The 14,188-nt window shown below is 38.5% G+C and overlaps 2 protein-coding genes across 5 annotated transcripts; one reads left to right on the top strand and one right to left on the bottom strand.

Annotated features, from left to right (window-relative positions):
• Positions 1-887: 887 nt before the first annotated feature.
• Positions 888-7,523, bottom strand: LOC143031387 (uncharacterized). Of its 3 annotated transcripts, none has more exons than XM_076195132.1 (2): positions 7,477-7,523; positions 888-4,107 (listed from the first exon to the last, which is right to left on the bottom strand). In XM_076195132.1, the coding sequence occupies exon 2, from the start codon at positions 3,734-3,736 to the stop codon at positions 2,624-2,626; it is 1,113 nt and encodes a 370-aa protein (XP_076051247.1). In that variant the 5' UTR covers positions 3,737-4,107; positions 7,477-7,523; the 3' UTR covers positions 888-2,623. The 3 variants fall into 3 exon arrangements, with proteins under 3 accessions (XP_076051247.1, XP_076051245.1, XP_076051246.1); XM_076195130.1 differs by lacking the exon at positions 7,477-7,523 and adding an exon at positions 6,604-7,447; XM_076195131.1 differs by lacking the exon at positions 7,477-7,523 and adding an exon at positions 5,097-6,590.
• Positions 7,524-7,562: 39 nt separating this feature from the next.
• LOC143031386 (uncharacterized) lies at positions 7,563-13,844 on the top strand. 2 transcript variants are annotated; one of them, XM_076195128.1, is made up of 2 exons: positions 7,563-7,694; positions 9,985-13,844. In XM_076195128.1, the coding sequence occupies exon 2, from the start codon at positions 10,259-10,261 to the stop codon at positions 11,528-11,530; it is 1,272 nt and encodes a 423-aa protein (XP_076051243.1). In that variant the 5' UTR covers positions 7,563-7,694; positions 9,985-10,258; the 3' UTR covers positions 11,531-13,844. The 2 variants fall into 2 exon arrangements, with proteins under 2 accessions (XP_076051243.1, XP_076051244.1); XM_076195129.1 differs by having other exon boundaries at positions 7,569-7,638.
• Positions 13,845-14,188: the final 344 nt, after the last annotated feature.

A 14,188-nucleotide genomic window follows, 5' to 3' on the forward strand; every position in this document is an offset into this window, starting at 1 on the left:
GGGAATAGATAGCATTAAGTTGGAAGTACATCTTAAAGGATCAAGAGAAGCTGGAGGAACTGGACAGCTTTAGGTATTTGGGGCCGCCTATGGCAGGAAAGGGAGGAGTGGAGGTGGAGGTAAACTGTAGACTGAGAGAAGCAAGTAAATGCCTTCCTTGGGGGATTGAAAAATGCCATGAGAAATAGGTATTTGGAAGTGGAAGCAAAAAAGAAACTATATCAAGAGATAACAGTGCTGGCAGCACTGTGTGGTGGAAGCAGATACTTGGATACAGGGATGCCCCGTCATTCATGAAGAGCTAAGATGAGAGGGAGAAAAGTGTAATGGATGGGAGTGAAATGGGTTGTAGTGGGTACTTGTCTTTTGACTTGGCTACCTCCCTTGTATGGGGGGAAAAGCCCTTGGTATACAGAGAACTTGGAAAAATCCTGTCTCCCTATTACTTTTTATTACTGGCACAGCTGGTACTGACTTTCTGAAAAAGAATTTTGTATTTGAGAAAAATATACCAGCTCATTACAGAAGTCAACTCAAAATGAACCATCTAATTCCTTGTAATAGTACCACATAGTATTAATTGCATAAGTATAGTGTAGTGATATTGTAATATGACTGATGTGTAATTAGGATGAGCCTATTTGTGTGCATTTCTATGTGTCTTTGGATCATATACACATTTATGCAACTGTGTCAGTGCCACATGGCATGAAGTCATGTCATATATACTTATATATGTTCCATCTGCACCTAGTTCCTCTCTTTTTCCTGTATGCATCATAGCGTGTAGATGCTCTATATATGTACTCATATCAATAACACACCTTTATACTGTATAGGTATACTATCCTATGACATCAGTTTAGATCAGGCAACCCTGTATGCCTGGGAGGCCCAATACAAGCATCCTACACTTAGAGGCTCAGTAGAACGCCAATACCCAAAGCTGTTGGATGTATTGCCATTGTGTTGTCTTGTGATGAGTGCATCTCAAAATCTTATGGTGGCATTCCTACTTAACCTTGTCAGTATAATCAAGTATACTTGACCCAGCTTACAGTGAAGTGATACCGTACTTAAATATATTCCATAAAACCAAGGTCAGAGCATATCATTCAGTTATCCATCAACCCAATAATAGTCAATCCATTAGGAACTTTAGTGGTAAACTTTCCAGACCAAAGTCAGCTAGCATTCTTTAAAGACTGAAAGCCAACTCAGTAATGCAAATAATTTTTAACTTTATTCATCTCATTGACCACCTTTATGTCTCCTCTTCATCAAAATACTGTCCTTAAGAATAGAACTGGTTACTGACAGTGAAATACAATGCACTTCGTGGCGTCACATAACGATTGGTCTTTTACAATTATACATGCAACTGTTAACTCTAATTTTACACTGTAAACCTCAAAAATTTAATGTAACCATTGCACAATTCAATACTATTGTTAAATGCATTCCTGTCATTGTCCAGGTTAGTTGAATTTAAGTATGACATTTCCTCATGCTAATATAAATTTCTATTTATAATAACTGCTGAGAAAATATTAATGTATTCTACCAAAGGTGAAAACACTTCTCCCCACTTAGCATAACATCGGAGAAAGATATGTCCTGGTCTCTAAAACAAGATTTCTCAATAACAAAGTAACATTTTTAATCTATGGATGAATAACTGAAATGCTGTTTTCAAATGTCATTTTATTGTGCATATAATAAACACCAGAGACAGAAGCTTTACATATCGTTTGCACAAATTAAATTTGTGCATGGCAAAGTGTCAACCTATGGTATTCTGGTGTCTCAATTTCCCCCAACAAGGACTATCCACGAGAGATTTATACTGTAAGTGACATGGCACATGAGGCATGAAAATAAATAAATAAAATAAAATTCCGCAAGATACCATGGAACAGAGCAAGGAGACTGAAGAGCACCACACCAACACTTATAAAGGACTTCTTTATAGATACTCCAGACCCCACTGTCATGCATGACAATATTATTATTCAAGCAGAACTAAATGTGGCAGCAAATAGCATGTGGGTTCTACACACTATTTGCAAATTAAGGTGCAAGGATTACCAGGTACAGAATTGCATTAATGATGAATAAGAGCATGTGGCAAACAACACAATTTGCTCACTAAAGTACATGGACATAGTTTTAATATCATGCTGTCAATGACTTCATGTCTAAAATGGTAATGATCTACAGTACATAAATTATGTAACTTCTAATACAGATATCTGTTTACTTGATTACCATACACCTTTTCCTATCTACAGAAAACAGTACTGAAGATAATATGAGTGTATCATTTCAAAGTATATTCAATGCAGAGGTCACTGCATCACTACAACAATTTTCTGTGAAAAACCAGCATAGGAAGGGAAGCTCTCCTGTGTGGGCCCTCGAAGTGTAGCTTGACTTTGCTCTTTTCTAAGAAAGCTGTGTTGAAATGGCCAGAACATGAAGGCTTCGCTTCTGTGTGACTCTTTACATGCCCTTTGTGACTAATTTTATCTGAGAATGCTGCATCTCAAATGTCACTCCTGTGGTGTGGGTCATCACGTGTTTATTGAGACCACAATTTTATGAGAAAACTGTTTTATAAATGTCACACTGGTAAGGTTTCTCTTCTATGGGTCATCACATGTCTTTTGAGACCACCCTTTCGTGAGAAAGCTGCACCACAAAGGTCACACTGAAAAGGCTTCTCTCCTGTGTGGGTCATCATGTGACGATCAAGATTGCCCTTTTCTGAGAAGGCTGCAACACAAAGAGCACACTTGAAAGGCTTCTCGCCCGTGTGGGTCATGACATGCTTTTTGAGATCACTCTTTCTTGTAAAGGCTGCATTGCAAAGGTCACATTGAAAAGGCTTCTCTCCTGTGTGTGCCATAACGTGTTTTTTAAGATCACTTTTTCCTGTGAAGGCTGCATTACAAAGGTCACACTGGAAAGGTTTGTCCCCTGTGTGAGTCATCACATGATGACTGAGCAAACCTTTTTGTGAGAAAGATGCCTCACAAAAGTCACAATGAAAAGGCTTCTCTCCTGTATGGGTCATCACGTGCTTTTCAAGGTGACCCTTTCTTGAGAAGGCTGCAATGCAAAGGTCACACTGGAAAGGCTTCTCCCCTGTGTGGATTATCATGTGACGGTTGAGGTTGCTCTTTTCTGAAAAAGCTGCATCACAAAGGTCACACTGGAATGGCTTCTCTCCAGTGTGGGTCAGAACATGTTTGTTAAGATTTCCTTTTCTTGAGAAGGCTGCAGTGCAAAGGTCACACTGGAAAGGCTTCTCTCCTGTGTGTGTCATCACATGACGATTAAGAGTGACCTTTTCTGAGAAAGTCGCATCACAAAGGCCACATTTGAAAGGCTTCTCTCCTGTGTGGACCCTCACATGACTGCTGAATTTGCTCTTTTTTGAGAAAGTTGAATTGCAAAGGCCACACTGGAAACGTTTCTCTCCTGTGTGGGTCACGACATGCTTCTCGAGATCACCCTTTCTTGAGAAGGCTGCATCGCAAAGATCACACTGGAAAGGCTTCTCCCCTGAGTGGATCACCAAATGATTTTGGAGATTATCCTTTTCTATGAAGGCCAAATCACAAAGGTCACACTGGAAAGGCTTTTCCCCTGTGTGGGTCATCTTGCACAATTGAGACAGCCTTTTTCTAGGATGGCTGAATGAGAAAAGACACACTTTAATGGCCTTTTTCATCTGTGGGTCATTACATAGCTTTTGAGATCAGACTTTTCTGAGAAAGCTGCATTACAATGGACAAGTTCCTCTCCTATGTGGGTTATCTAGTGACAATCAAAACGAGTCTTTCAAAGAAAAGCTGCATTACAGAGACCACAGTAAGTCCTCCATCATATGGTGATATGATATTTGAATTTACTCTTGTGAGAAAACACCATTCCAGTGTTCACGGTGGAAGGTCATTCTTCCTGTGTGAATCATCACATGCCTCCTAAGATTACTTTTTTGTGAACAAGCTGGGCTGCATGGGCTACAATGGAATGTTTCTTCTGTATGCATTTTGTGAATATATGATCTTCCAATAAGATCTAGATGGTAATCTTCATGTCCTGCCAAAGAAACGAAAAATTATAAATGTACATTTATATATATTATACACACACATACATTATATATGTGTGTGTGTGTCTGTGTGATTCAGCAGTCTTGGATCCAGGGTTGGACGTCACAGGTATTACCCTCCCAGATAAGAGCTTTCAGCTCACATATGGCCTGACCTATGAGTAATGCTTTGACCTCATACACACACACACACAACTCCTTATGCATCAGAGTTGGAGTACCAGCTTGCAGTGCAGCAGTGCTGAAACTTTCAGCCATTGGTGAAGCTCACATTAGAATCACTGAATTAGCAATTGAGAGCAGTGCCACTACACGAACAAGCTGGTTAATGATAATAATTGTAATAATAATAATTGGTTCATCAATTTAAGAGTGAAACAAAGATACACTGACAATATACAACTTATTTAAATCTTAGAACTTGTCAAATTTAAGTACATAATGTGCAAGATGATGGTATCTGCAGAGTCATGTGTGTGTACCTTAATTCATGACATTGGAATTTACTACCCAGTATATTTGCATTTTGTGTAAAGAATTTACTTAGTTTGCAAAGGAGCCCAGTAAACTTTCTTACAATTAATGAGACCACTGATGACAGTCTCCTCTTTGGAGTCTATGATATTTAATGTCTGCCAAATTTTCATTATACAATGATTTGACTTGTCCTGGCTGCCCTATTCACAGAGGAAGCAAAAAGGATTTAGAGTAACCTTATTGTACTCTAATTACAAGATCATTAACTTTCAGGTGATGAAATACATTCCACTTAAAAGGCCCCACATTTAATTTCTTCCAAAGGAAGCTTTCAGTTATTAAACAATTCCTTTAAGTTACATGCATAAACAAGAGGAAATTGAAGCTTATCTTCATTGTGAAACAGAAAAATAAAATAATGGGACAAATGTAATTGAAAAAATAACATCAGCTAAATAAGGATATCAAAAAAAGGAAACAACAAAATTGAGGTACTCACACTAGCTCCATAAATGAAGAGTAAAAAAATGAGTGAGTAAACTTAAAGATTATTTCTCCGTGTACACATGAGGTAATGCCTAGGCTGTGGTGATGTTGTTTGATAGGGGAAAAGTTGCAGCCATTGACTATGGTGCTTGGTTTGCTAATAATGTTGGTGACTGGTGATTACTCTTTGTGGAGAGGAGTTGGTCATTCCTCCATAAGTACCACTGTTGATTCTTTTCAAATTTGGGGATCTCTTCATTTTGGGTCTCAGTGAAGTGTTTCAGGATGAGGTAGGAGAGCAATAGGACTAAATTTTATAAGACTATTGTTCTCTACTTGTTTTGTTATCATTTGAGTGGCCTTGCCGTTGGCTGCTCCCCAACAAGGTATGGGTATGGCAGTCCATATCTGAATCATAATTTCTAGCTTCTTCCCCAATGCTGGGTGGGTGGTTCCCAAGAAAAGCTGTCATACAGGTGCCAGTGGCTACAATATACTACTTATTCATAAAATATAGTACATTTTTCTTTATGTCCTTCACTGCAGATGAACGAAGTTACCATTCCTGCTAAAAAAAAAAAAAAAAATTGCTTTGTGCTAGCTATGATGAATCACTACACCAATACAGTGAAAGGATTTCTTAAGTTTTAACATTTTCACCACTAACCAACAGGTCTGTTGCTGTTTGAATCTCTTTTGTTTCATTTAATTTCTTTATGGCAGCCGAAGGTGACTAGACCTAAAATCCAGGTAATATGATAACAATGGTTTTCAAAAGAAATAGTTTACAAAATCACCAGAATTTCCTCAAAACCTACTGACATAGGCTGCATGCATTGCATGTGGGAGTGCAGACATTTACTGGTAGGTTAGGTTATAATAATTTACATACTTATTCAGATATATGTTATTTCAATTGCCGGTTGTTCCAATAACACATAACTTGACACATAATGTAAAATATGTCCTACTACCTAGAAGGAAACTGATATTCAGAAACGGGGCATTCAGTTTCCACCTCGACCCCAACCACCCACTCACATATCTAGGAATATTAGACCTCTCTCAACACGTCAGTCCTCAATTTGATCTCAATGATGACCAACAACATATTCACCAGTGTATCCTTCACCAATTACAAATTGTGACAAACATATCGACTTGCCTGTGACGAGAAATAATTAAGGCACAATCCAATTGGCGATTGTTTACTAAAGGTTCCTGTATTTCACCTGTAAGATTTTCCTTCGTTGTGAACCTACAGATGTTCCAAGAATTTAAAATATCCCTGCAATTCTAAACAAATTATTCCCATTAAGAACTCACTTCACATATTTTCCCTCTAGATGGAGAAAATGAGATTTAAACTTGGCTAAAAAAAAAAAAGTTTTACAAATGGGGGGGGCTAATATTTCTATATCTGCTAGACAAGTATTATTATAACGGCATTATGTTGATTTTCTTTATTGTGGTCAATACCTTTCATATAAATAAAATTTGTGTGAAATTGAAGCGCTTACAAATAAAGTACGTCCTTTACACAGCCAGTTAGATGTAGGGAGCCATAACTATGTAAGTGGCTGGTTGTATGTACCAAAGGATACAATCAGAGCCCTCACATGTTGTGTGTGTTGGGGGGGGGGGGGCAATTGCCCTGGGGCGGCAATTCTAGTCTGGATACGCCGTCCACAAGGCTGAAAAGAAAATTATAATAGAAAAGGTCAAAGGATCCCTGAATGTTTTACCGTATATACGAATTTTACGTTATTAGCAAGAGAATATGATTTTTTGTTCCTTTCTGCAATAGGGACATTAAATAATGATAGAAAACAATAAAATGTTCATTTCGCCAATAATAGGCAGTAAGTGATGGTGGACGTGGAAAGTGGTGATGGAGGGGGAGGGGGCGTCACTGAAAATTTTGCCCCAGGGAAAGCTAGACGTCAGGGGAATCTGTTATCGCCGATTTCTTTTCAGTTCGATTGAAATGGTGCTAAATGGAAGCTGTAGGACTTGATTATCCTCATCTCATTTTCGTGCATATCCTAGCTGGCTCTGCAAAGGATTCACTCAATTCTATTCGATTATGCGCATTACTTTTACGGAATCTATTATAGGAAAGATGCTGACATCAGTATTCCATCAATAATACTTCGTGCGACTAAGAAATGTATATATGCTTAAAATTTCTGACAGGTTGATGTAGTATATGTGTGTGCGTGTGTGCCAGGATGGGAGTATGGGAAATCAATTCTAAAACGGGCTCGTTTGTTTAAACAACATGAAGATAAAATAAGAGGACCTAATACACTTCCTGCTTCACTGACAATGATGAATTGTCAGCAGGAAAATTCTTATTCGGGGAAGCAAAGCAGTAATTAGAAACTACAAACTATGGAAAACGAGAAAAGAAGATAATGGAAGCGGTCGCACTATAAACGAAGAAGATCAAACAAAAACGAAGCGCCTCATAGGCAATTAGGGTAAGAAGAAGGTACAAATAGAGGTGTACCAATTTGAAGGCGAAATACCGCTTGGAACCTGAACCTGAAACTGTAAGCATACTTAAACTTCGCGGCGGGACATTTATGAAACCAGGATCACGAAAATTGTAAGCGTAGTAATGAACATAAATATTTATAATAAGCACTTGCCAAGTGTGTATACGGTATATTCATTGTTTCTCTTCACAATCGAGCTGTGTGTATGTGGGTAAGGGAAAATGCAGGATACGTTGATGATACTGGTGTAGTTTAATAACGAGGCAACTTTAAGGAGTGACATTGAAGCAGGCCCAGTATTCAACTTGTGGGGGTGTAGATGTATAAGATTAGACACGCACGCAAATTGTAAGCTCAGTTTTGGAAAGCAGTTCCCGTCATTACCTATTCAAGCAATAGTGGGGCACTAAATCGTCTGCTTGCCATGATCCCTACCTTTAGGAATGCCAGTGTTCAATGACTCAATGGTAAACCAATTTCTGTTCTCCAGTGATCCGGTTTTGTCAGTTATTATAAGTAATGTTTTCTAAGGTTGTTGTCATTTCTATTAGAAATCTTGTGTAGGGGACATCTTCAAAACCATGGAGCATATTATGTTTCAGTCATGCCCTTCCTTACTCTGCAGGAAAGTCTGGCTTAATTGTCAACATTGCTTTGTAAGGCAATCAAATGTCCCAGCTCCAGTGCAAGTTTTGTTGTCTGTCCACCTTTGAACCTTTTCCAGGGGTGGAGTGGCCAGTGAAGGGAAGGGAGGTGCCATATCTTGATCTCTCGAGTGCGCTAAAATAATTTTCTCATAAAAAAGCTGAGTTGACAATTTACCATGGCAGCAACCTTAATGGTGAATCTGGTATTACAATTATCATGCAGAATTTAAGATAAAGGGGGAGGTAGACTGAAAAGAATGACCAAAAATATAGTAAAAGTTTGTCATCTGCAATGTGTGGAGACAAATTGAATGTTGGCCACTATTATCCCCGTCTTTCTCCTGTGTCATTTTTGGTTGCAATGTCCCACCATTACCCTTTGAACAATTAGTGATAGATTACATCATATTATGCAAGAGATTCTTGCCAAGAATTCCATCATATTGGAATAGCCAGCTGCCAGGATAGCATTGTAGAATTAAGCAGGATTGATGCTAATTGTTGTAATCTAACCTAACCTATATTCTGGTAAATTTGTACAATACCGTGTGTGTTCAATGTACAGCTTATGATGTCCAATAGATGAAGTTGTAGTTCATTTGGTATTCACTCTTATTGGAAAACTATGTTTCCTGAATTTTAATTCTCCAATAGTATCCCTCACTTACCCTCAAAAAGCAAAAGCAAAAGCATCTCCTTCAGTATTAAAGTCTTAATTATTTTCCCATGTTATGAGTTTGAGATTTATTCCAACTGCTGCTGATTTATTTATTATTGAGGCTTGAAGGGACAAGAGAATAAATATAAATTCTTTTAAGGCTTTTACTATATTTTTGCCCATTATTTTCAGCTCTGCCTTCCCCCTTTGTTATTTTGAATTCCACACAAATGTAATAGAAACAACATTCACCATTAAGTAGATTTCATAAAATTGTATGCTGGCAGCACTTTACATGAAAAAACAATGGAAAGTGCATGACAAAAATAGTGGCATTATTTTAATAGACCTTAGTGGCCATACTCCTTTCTGATAAAACATAAACTAACCTTACTGTAATACAATTGTTCCTTGTATATTCTAAAATTATGTAACCTAACCAAACATAACATAAATATCTCGAAAGAATCTACAGTGGTAGGTGAAGGATTTGGAGAGCAGAAACACTTATTGCTGTGTACATACAGCTTACAAGAGCTACACTTATCCATGTATTTGTGGCTCAATATCTAACAATTGAGGAAACAAAGATATCCCATAAAAAAAAAAAAAAATGCACATAATACCCTCAGAAACCAAATTCTCAGCTAGACATTTCTTGAAACAACAGATTTCACTGGAATAGTTGCCTGAAAATTCTATACATTTACTGGAAAAAATCTGCAGGAGTCAAAATCAGTGTAGCTTACACACACACGTGCATGAATTTGAGCCTAGGTATGTTAGAAAATGAGAGAATTAGAGAGGGGACCCAAATTTTTTTTTTCTTTTTATTGTATACTACAATTAGTTAAAACACATAAATCTTCTCAGTCATGCAAACATCCAAATAAGAGGGATGACTTTCCACCCTGGACATTGCAATTCTGATTTCTCACGAGAATGAGCTCAAATTCGTCACGGCCCATCCATCCAGGAGAAAAAGTACTTACATATAACCTTTGTAATGCATACTCCTCTCACGTAATCTTAAAAGATGTGATGTCCAACATTGAAGAAAAGTAATTTTAGTTTCTAAACTACATTTCTCTGCAGAAAGACTTCTTTTGATCATCAAGGGTTAGATTACACAGGAGAGAAATCTGTCCAGTGTGGCCTTGATGATGCAGTTTTCTCACAAAATCATTATCTCAAAATGCATGTGATGATCCGCACAAGAGAGACCTTTCCAGCGTGGCCTTGATGATGCAGATTTCTCACTAAAAGTATGATCTCAAAACACACGTAATGACCCACACATGAGAGAAGCCTTTCCTGTGTGTATTTTGTGGTACAATTCTTTTTGGAGAAAGACAGTTTTAATCATTACATGATGACCCAGACAGGTGAGAAGCCTTTACAGTGTGACCTTAATGATGCAGCCTTCCAAGGAGAAGCTGATTTCAAAAGACATGTTATGGCCCAAAAAGTTTCCCATTGTGACCTCTGTGATGCAGCCTTCTCAAAAAAGGGTGATCTCGAGAAGCATGTCATGACCCACACAGGAGAGAAACGTTTCGAGTGTGGCCTTTGCAATTCAACTTTCTCCAAAAAGAGCAAATTCAGCAGTCATGTGAGGGTCCACACAGGAGAGAAGCCTTTCAAATGTGGCCTTTGTGATGCGACTTTCTCAGAAAAGGGTAATCTCAATCGTCATGTGATGACCCACACAGGAGAGAAGCCTTTCCAGTGTGACCTTTGCACTGCAGCCTTCTCAAGAAAGGGTGATCTCAAAAAGCACGTGATGACCCATACAGGAGAGAAGCCTTTCCAGTGTGACCTTTGCGAAGCATCTTTCTCAGAAAAGGGCGGTCTCAGTCGTCACTTGATGACCCACACAGGGGAGAAGCCTTTCCAGTGTGGCCTTTGCAATGCAGCCTTCTCACAAAAGAGTGTTCTCAATAGACACGTCATAATGCACACAGGAGAAAAACCTTTCGAGTGTGACCTTTGTGAGGCAGCTTTCTCACGAAAGGGTCTTCTCAGTCGTCATAGGATGATCCATACTGGAGAGGACCCTTTCCAGTGTGAACTTTGCAGTGCAGCCTTCACAGGAAAGAGTGATCTTAAAAGGCACGTCATGACCCACACAGGAGAAAAGCCCTTTAAGTGTGACCTTTGCAATACAGCCTTCTCAAGAAATGGTGATCTCAAAAATCATGTCATGACCCACACAGGAGAGAAGCCATTTCAGTGTAGTCTTTGTGATGCAGCTTTCTCAAGAAAGGGTTATCTTAAGAAGCATGTGACGGACCACACGGGAGAAAAACCTTTCAAGTGTAGCATTTGTGATGCAGTCTTCTCAAGAAAGTGTGATCTCAAGAAACACATGATGAACCACACGGGAGAGAAGCCTTTGAAGTGTAGTCTCTGCTGTGCAGCCTTCTCAAGAAAGGGTGATCTCAAAAAACACATGATGACCCACACAGGAGAGAAGCCTTTCAAGTGTGACCTTTGTGTTGCAGCTTTCTCGGAAAAGGGCAACCTCACTCGACACGTGATGACCCACACAGGGGAGAAGCCCTTCCAGTGTGACCTTTGTGGTGCAGCTTTCTCACGAAAGGGTGGTCTCAAAAATCATGTGATGACCCACACAGGCTAGAAGCCTTTCTAGTGTGACATATGAGATGTAAGTTTCCAAGATAAGATTAATCCTGAAAGAGATAAAAATATCCCTATTGGAGGAAAGCCTTTAAGTTGTGACCATCGCAGTTCAGCTTTCTTAGAAAAGAGGGAATTCAAGCTACACTTAGAACCCACACAGCAGACCTTTTTTGTGTGATGTGCAGTTTGGCTTTCTCACAAGAAACGTTATCTCAAGAGGTATGTAATAATCCAGCATAGTAAAAAACCTATCCTATGCTGCTTTTTCATGGAAGATGGTGCTCAATAAAGGTGTGGTGGCCCATGTATGAAAGGAACCTTGAATATGAAATACAGTCATGATATTTGTATCACCATTGTTCTCTATGTGTAGATAGATGAGCTGTATGGCAACCAAGAAATAAGTTGTACATATTTCTGCATCAAAAGTTACACCATCCATGTGTTGTAGACTATTACTTTTTAAACTCTGAACCATTAATAAAATTATATCAAGCCTACCTAAAAGTACAGTACTTCTTTACTGGGTGGATAGTGGTATTGGCCAAATGATCTTTGCAGCTCTTTAAACTATTACTATTAATTTCAAAATCACACCAGATGATTTCATGTACAGAAAGTATGTAGAATCCACAAGTTTATTGCTCCCACATTCATTTATTCTGAGAGTAATATTTTCAGCCATGGCAATGGGGTCTGGGTATTGAGGAGCTCTGTACAAGTGTAGGGATGGTTCACATCAGTAGCTCTTCATTCTTCTTGCTTTATTCCAAGACATCTAGGTTCTGAGCAAAACTGATTCACAACTGGATTGGTGGTTGTGGGTCATTTGTGGGTGCCACACCTGTTAGGTCACTTGTAATATACAGTTCTTATGGGTGAGCCTTGTTGGAGAAAGACAAGACACAAAGATACCATAGACGAGACCTGTGTCCTACCATAGGTTAACACTGCCATTCACAACTTCTTTCATCCAAACAACACAAACAGATGCCTTTGGTTGTGTTGATAATGTGCATAAACATAAATTTTCGAAAATTGAGATGCAGTCATCTATTCACCCATCTGGTTTTATAGTGCATTTTTGAAAGTAAATGTTTGACTGCAAGGAGGAATGTACATAGTTATAAGCATATATAGGTGACTGCAGTAATATATATAAATGGTGTCGAAGATCCATAGTTTGCTGCTGAGATTCAGCTTGTGGATAGCTTGTCACATGATATATTGCACTCCACCTGTTAAGCCAGCCATGTTATCATGTTTCTTCAGTCTCGCTATAACCCCACTTGCATTAGTGTGGAAATTGTGTCTGCTGTATTTCTTTAAGTACTGTTAGTAATGATGCAGAGTAGTTTTAAGTACAGCAGAAATATGTGATGAGGAGGTGGATGCTGAAGGGATGAGTAGAATGAGGGCTCCATCTTTACACTTTAGTGTACTGCATTGTATTGTACATTATTCAAGTTCTTTTTATGTTTCAGTATTATATAAGGTGTTGATAAACATGTACATAGGGTTATCCTTTACTGTACATTATTCAAGTTCATTTTCTTTTTCAGTATTAGATAAGGTGTTCATAAACATGTACATAGGGTTATTCTTTACTTAAGTAAATGGGGTCAAGGATGGTGTTATGAGGGCAGCAAAATATATATATTTTCAACATATGTGTGTTTATTTCTTAACCCCTGTGTATGTTAAGGAACAACTGTATACAGTTGATCAATAATGTAGACAAAATTTTAAGAGGACTTGATAACATCAGAACTGAAAATTATTTTCATGGTAAATAATTAGAAGAAAATAATTGCCTTGTCAGGACAAGTGTGTTCTAAAAACATTAATAACTTTATATTGTAATTATAATTGTTGCCTTGAATTTTAATGACTAAGTATCCATACATACATATACCAAGGCTTTTCCCCCATACAAGGGAGGTAGCCAAAAAGAAAAAGGCATAAAATCATTCCCACCCATTCCAATTCCCTGTGATGGGGGAAAAGAACACTGCCACCAAGTATTTCCACTTGGATCGTAAGAGGCGAGAAGAAAGGGGCAAGGATTGGGACTAGGCATCCTTCTCCTTGTAGCCCCACAGGGGACATTCCTAAAAGAAAAAGTAAAGACTAAGTATGCAACCCCACATAAACTGGCAACATTTCTTGGACCCTTCCACAAATCTCTCTAGGAATAAACTTTGGACCTTTGTATTGTATTTGTGTGGAATTATTTCCATACACCATCATGTGAAATTAGGCAAGGAAGAGTCACTGGCTGTCGGCTCTTCATGAGTGGAAAAGTTTAATCGTTTTAAATATACATATTTTTGGGGCCCAGTTCAGTGGCAGAGTGTCTGCTCTTCCTGATGGAGCCAAAAGGGTTGATGGGTTTTGAAACTGGGTAGCGCAAGTCCATTTTTCATGAGTACTATAAGCAGGCATTGATCCCTTCAACTATATTGTAAGAAAATGTAACTCACCCCTAATATATAATAAAACAGATTATCATCAAAATGATAGTTCTAACTAAATGACCAAAAGACCGGACTTTACACAAACTGCACTAGAACACGCCAGGCCCAAAGCCACAAGCCCAAAACACCTTGGGTTTATTACAATACCATCCATCGATGTTGGACATGGTCTATACAAT

Source organism: Oratosquilla oratoria, chromosome 12 (genome assembly GCF_046742065.1).
Source record: "Oratosquilla oratoria isolate Oo_2021 chromosome 12, ASM4674206v1, whole genome shotgun sequence".
Lineage (NCBI taxonomy): Eukaryota > Metazoa > Arthropoda > Malacostraca > Stomatopoda > Squillidae > Oratosquilla > Oratosquilla oratoria.

Coding starts and splice junctions, on each gene's coding strand:
- LOC143031386 (XM_076195128.1), top strand. CDS start 10,259: ATGATGACCCAGACAGGTGAGAAGCCTTTACAGTGTGACCTTAATGAT.
- LOC143031387 (XM_076195132.1), bottom strand. CDS start 3,736: ATGAAAAAGGCCATTAAAGTGTGTCTTTTCTCATTCAGCCATCCTAGA.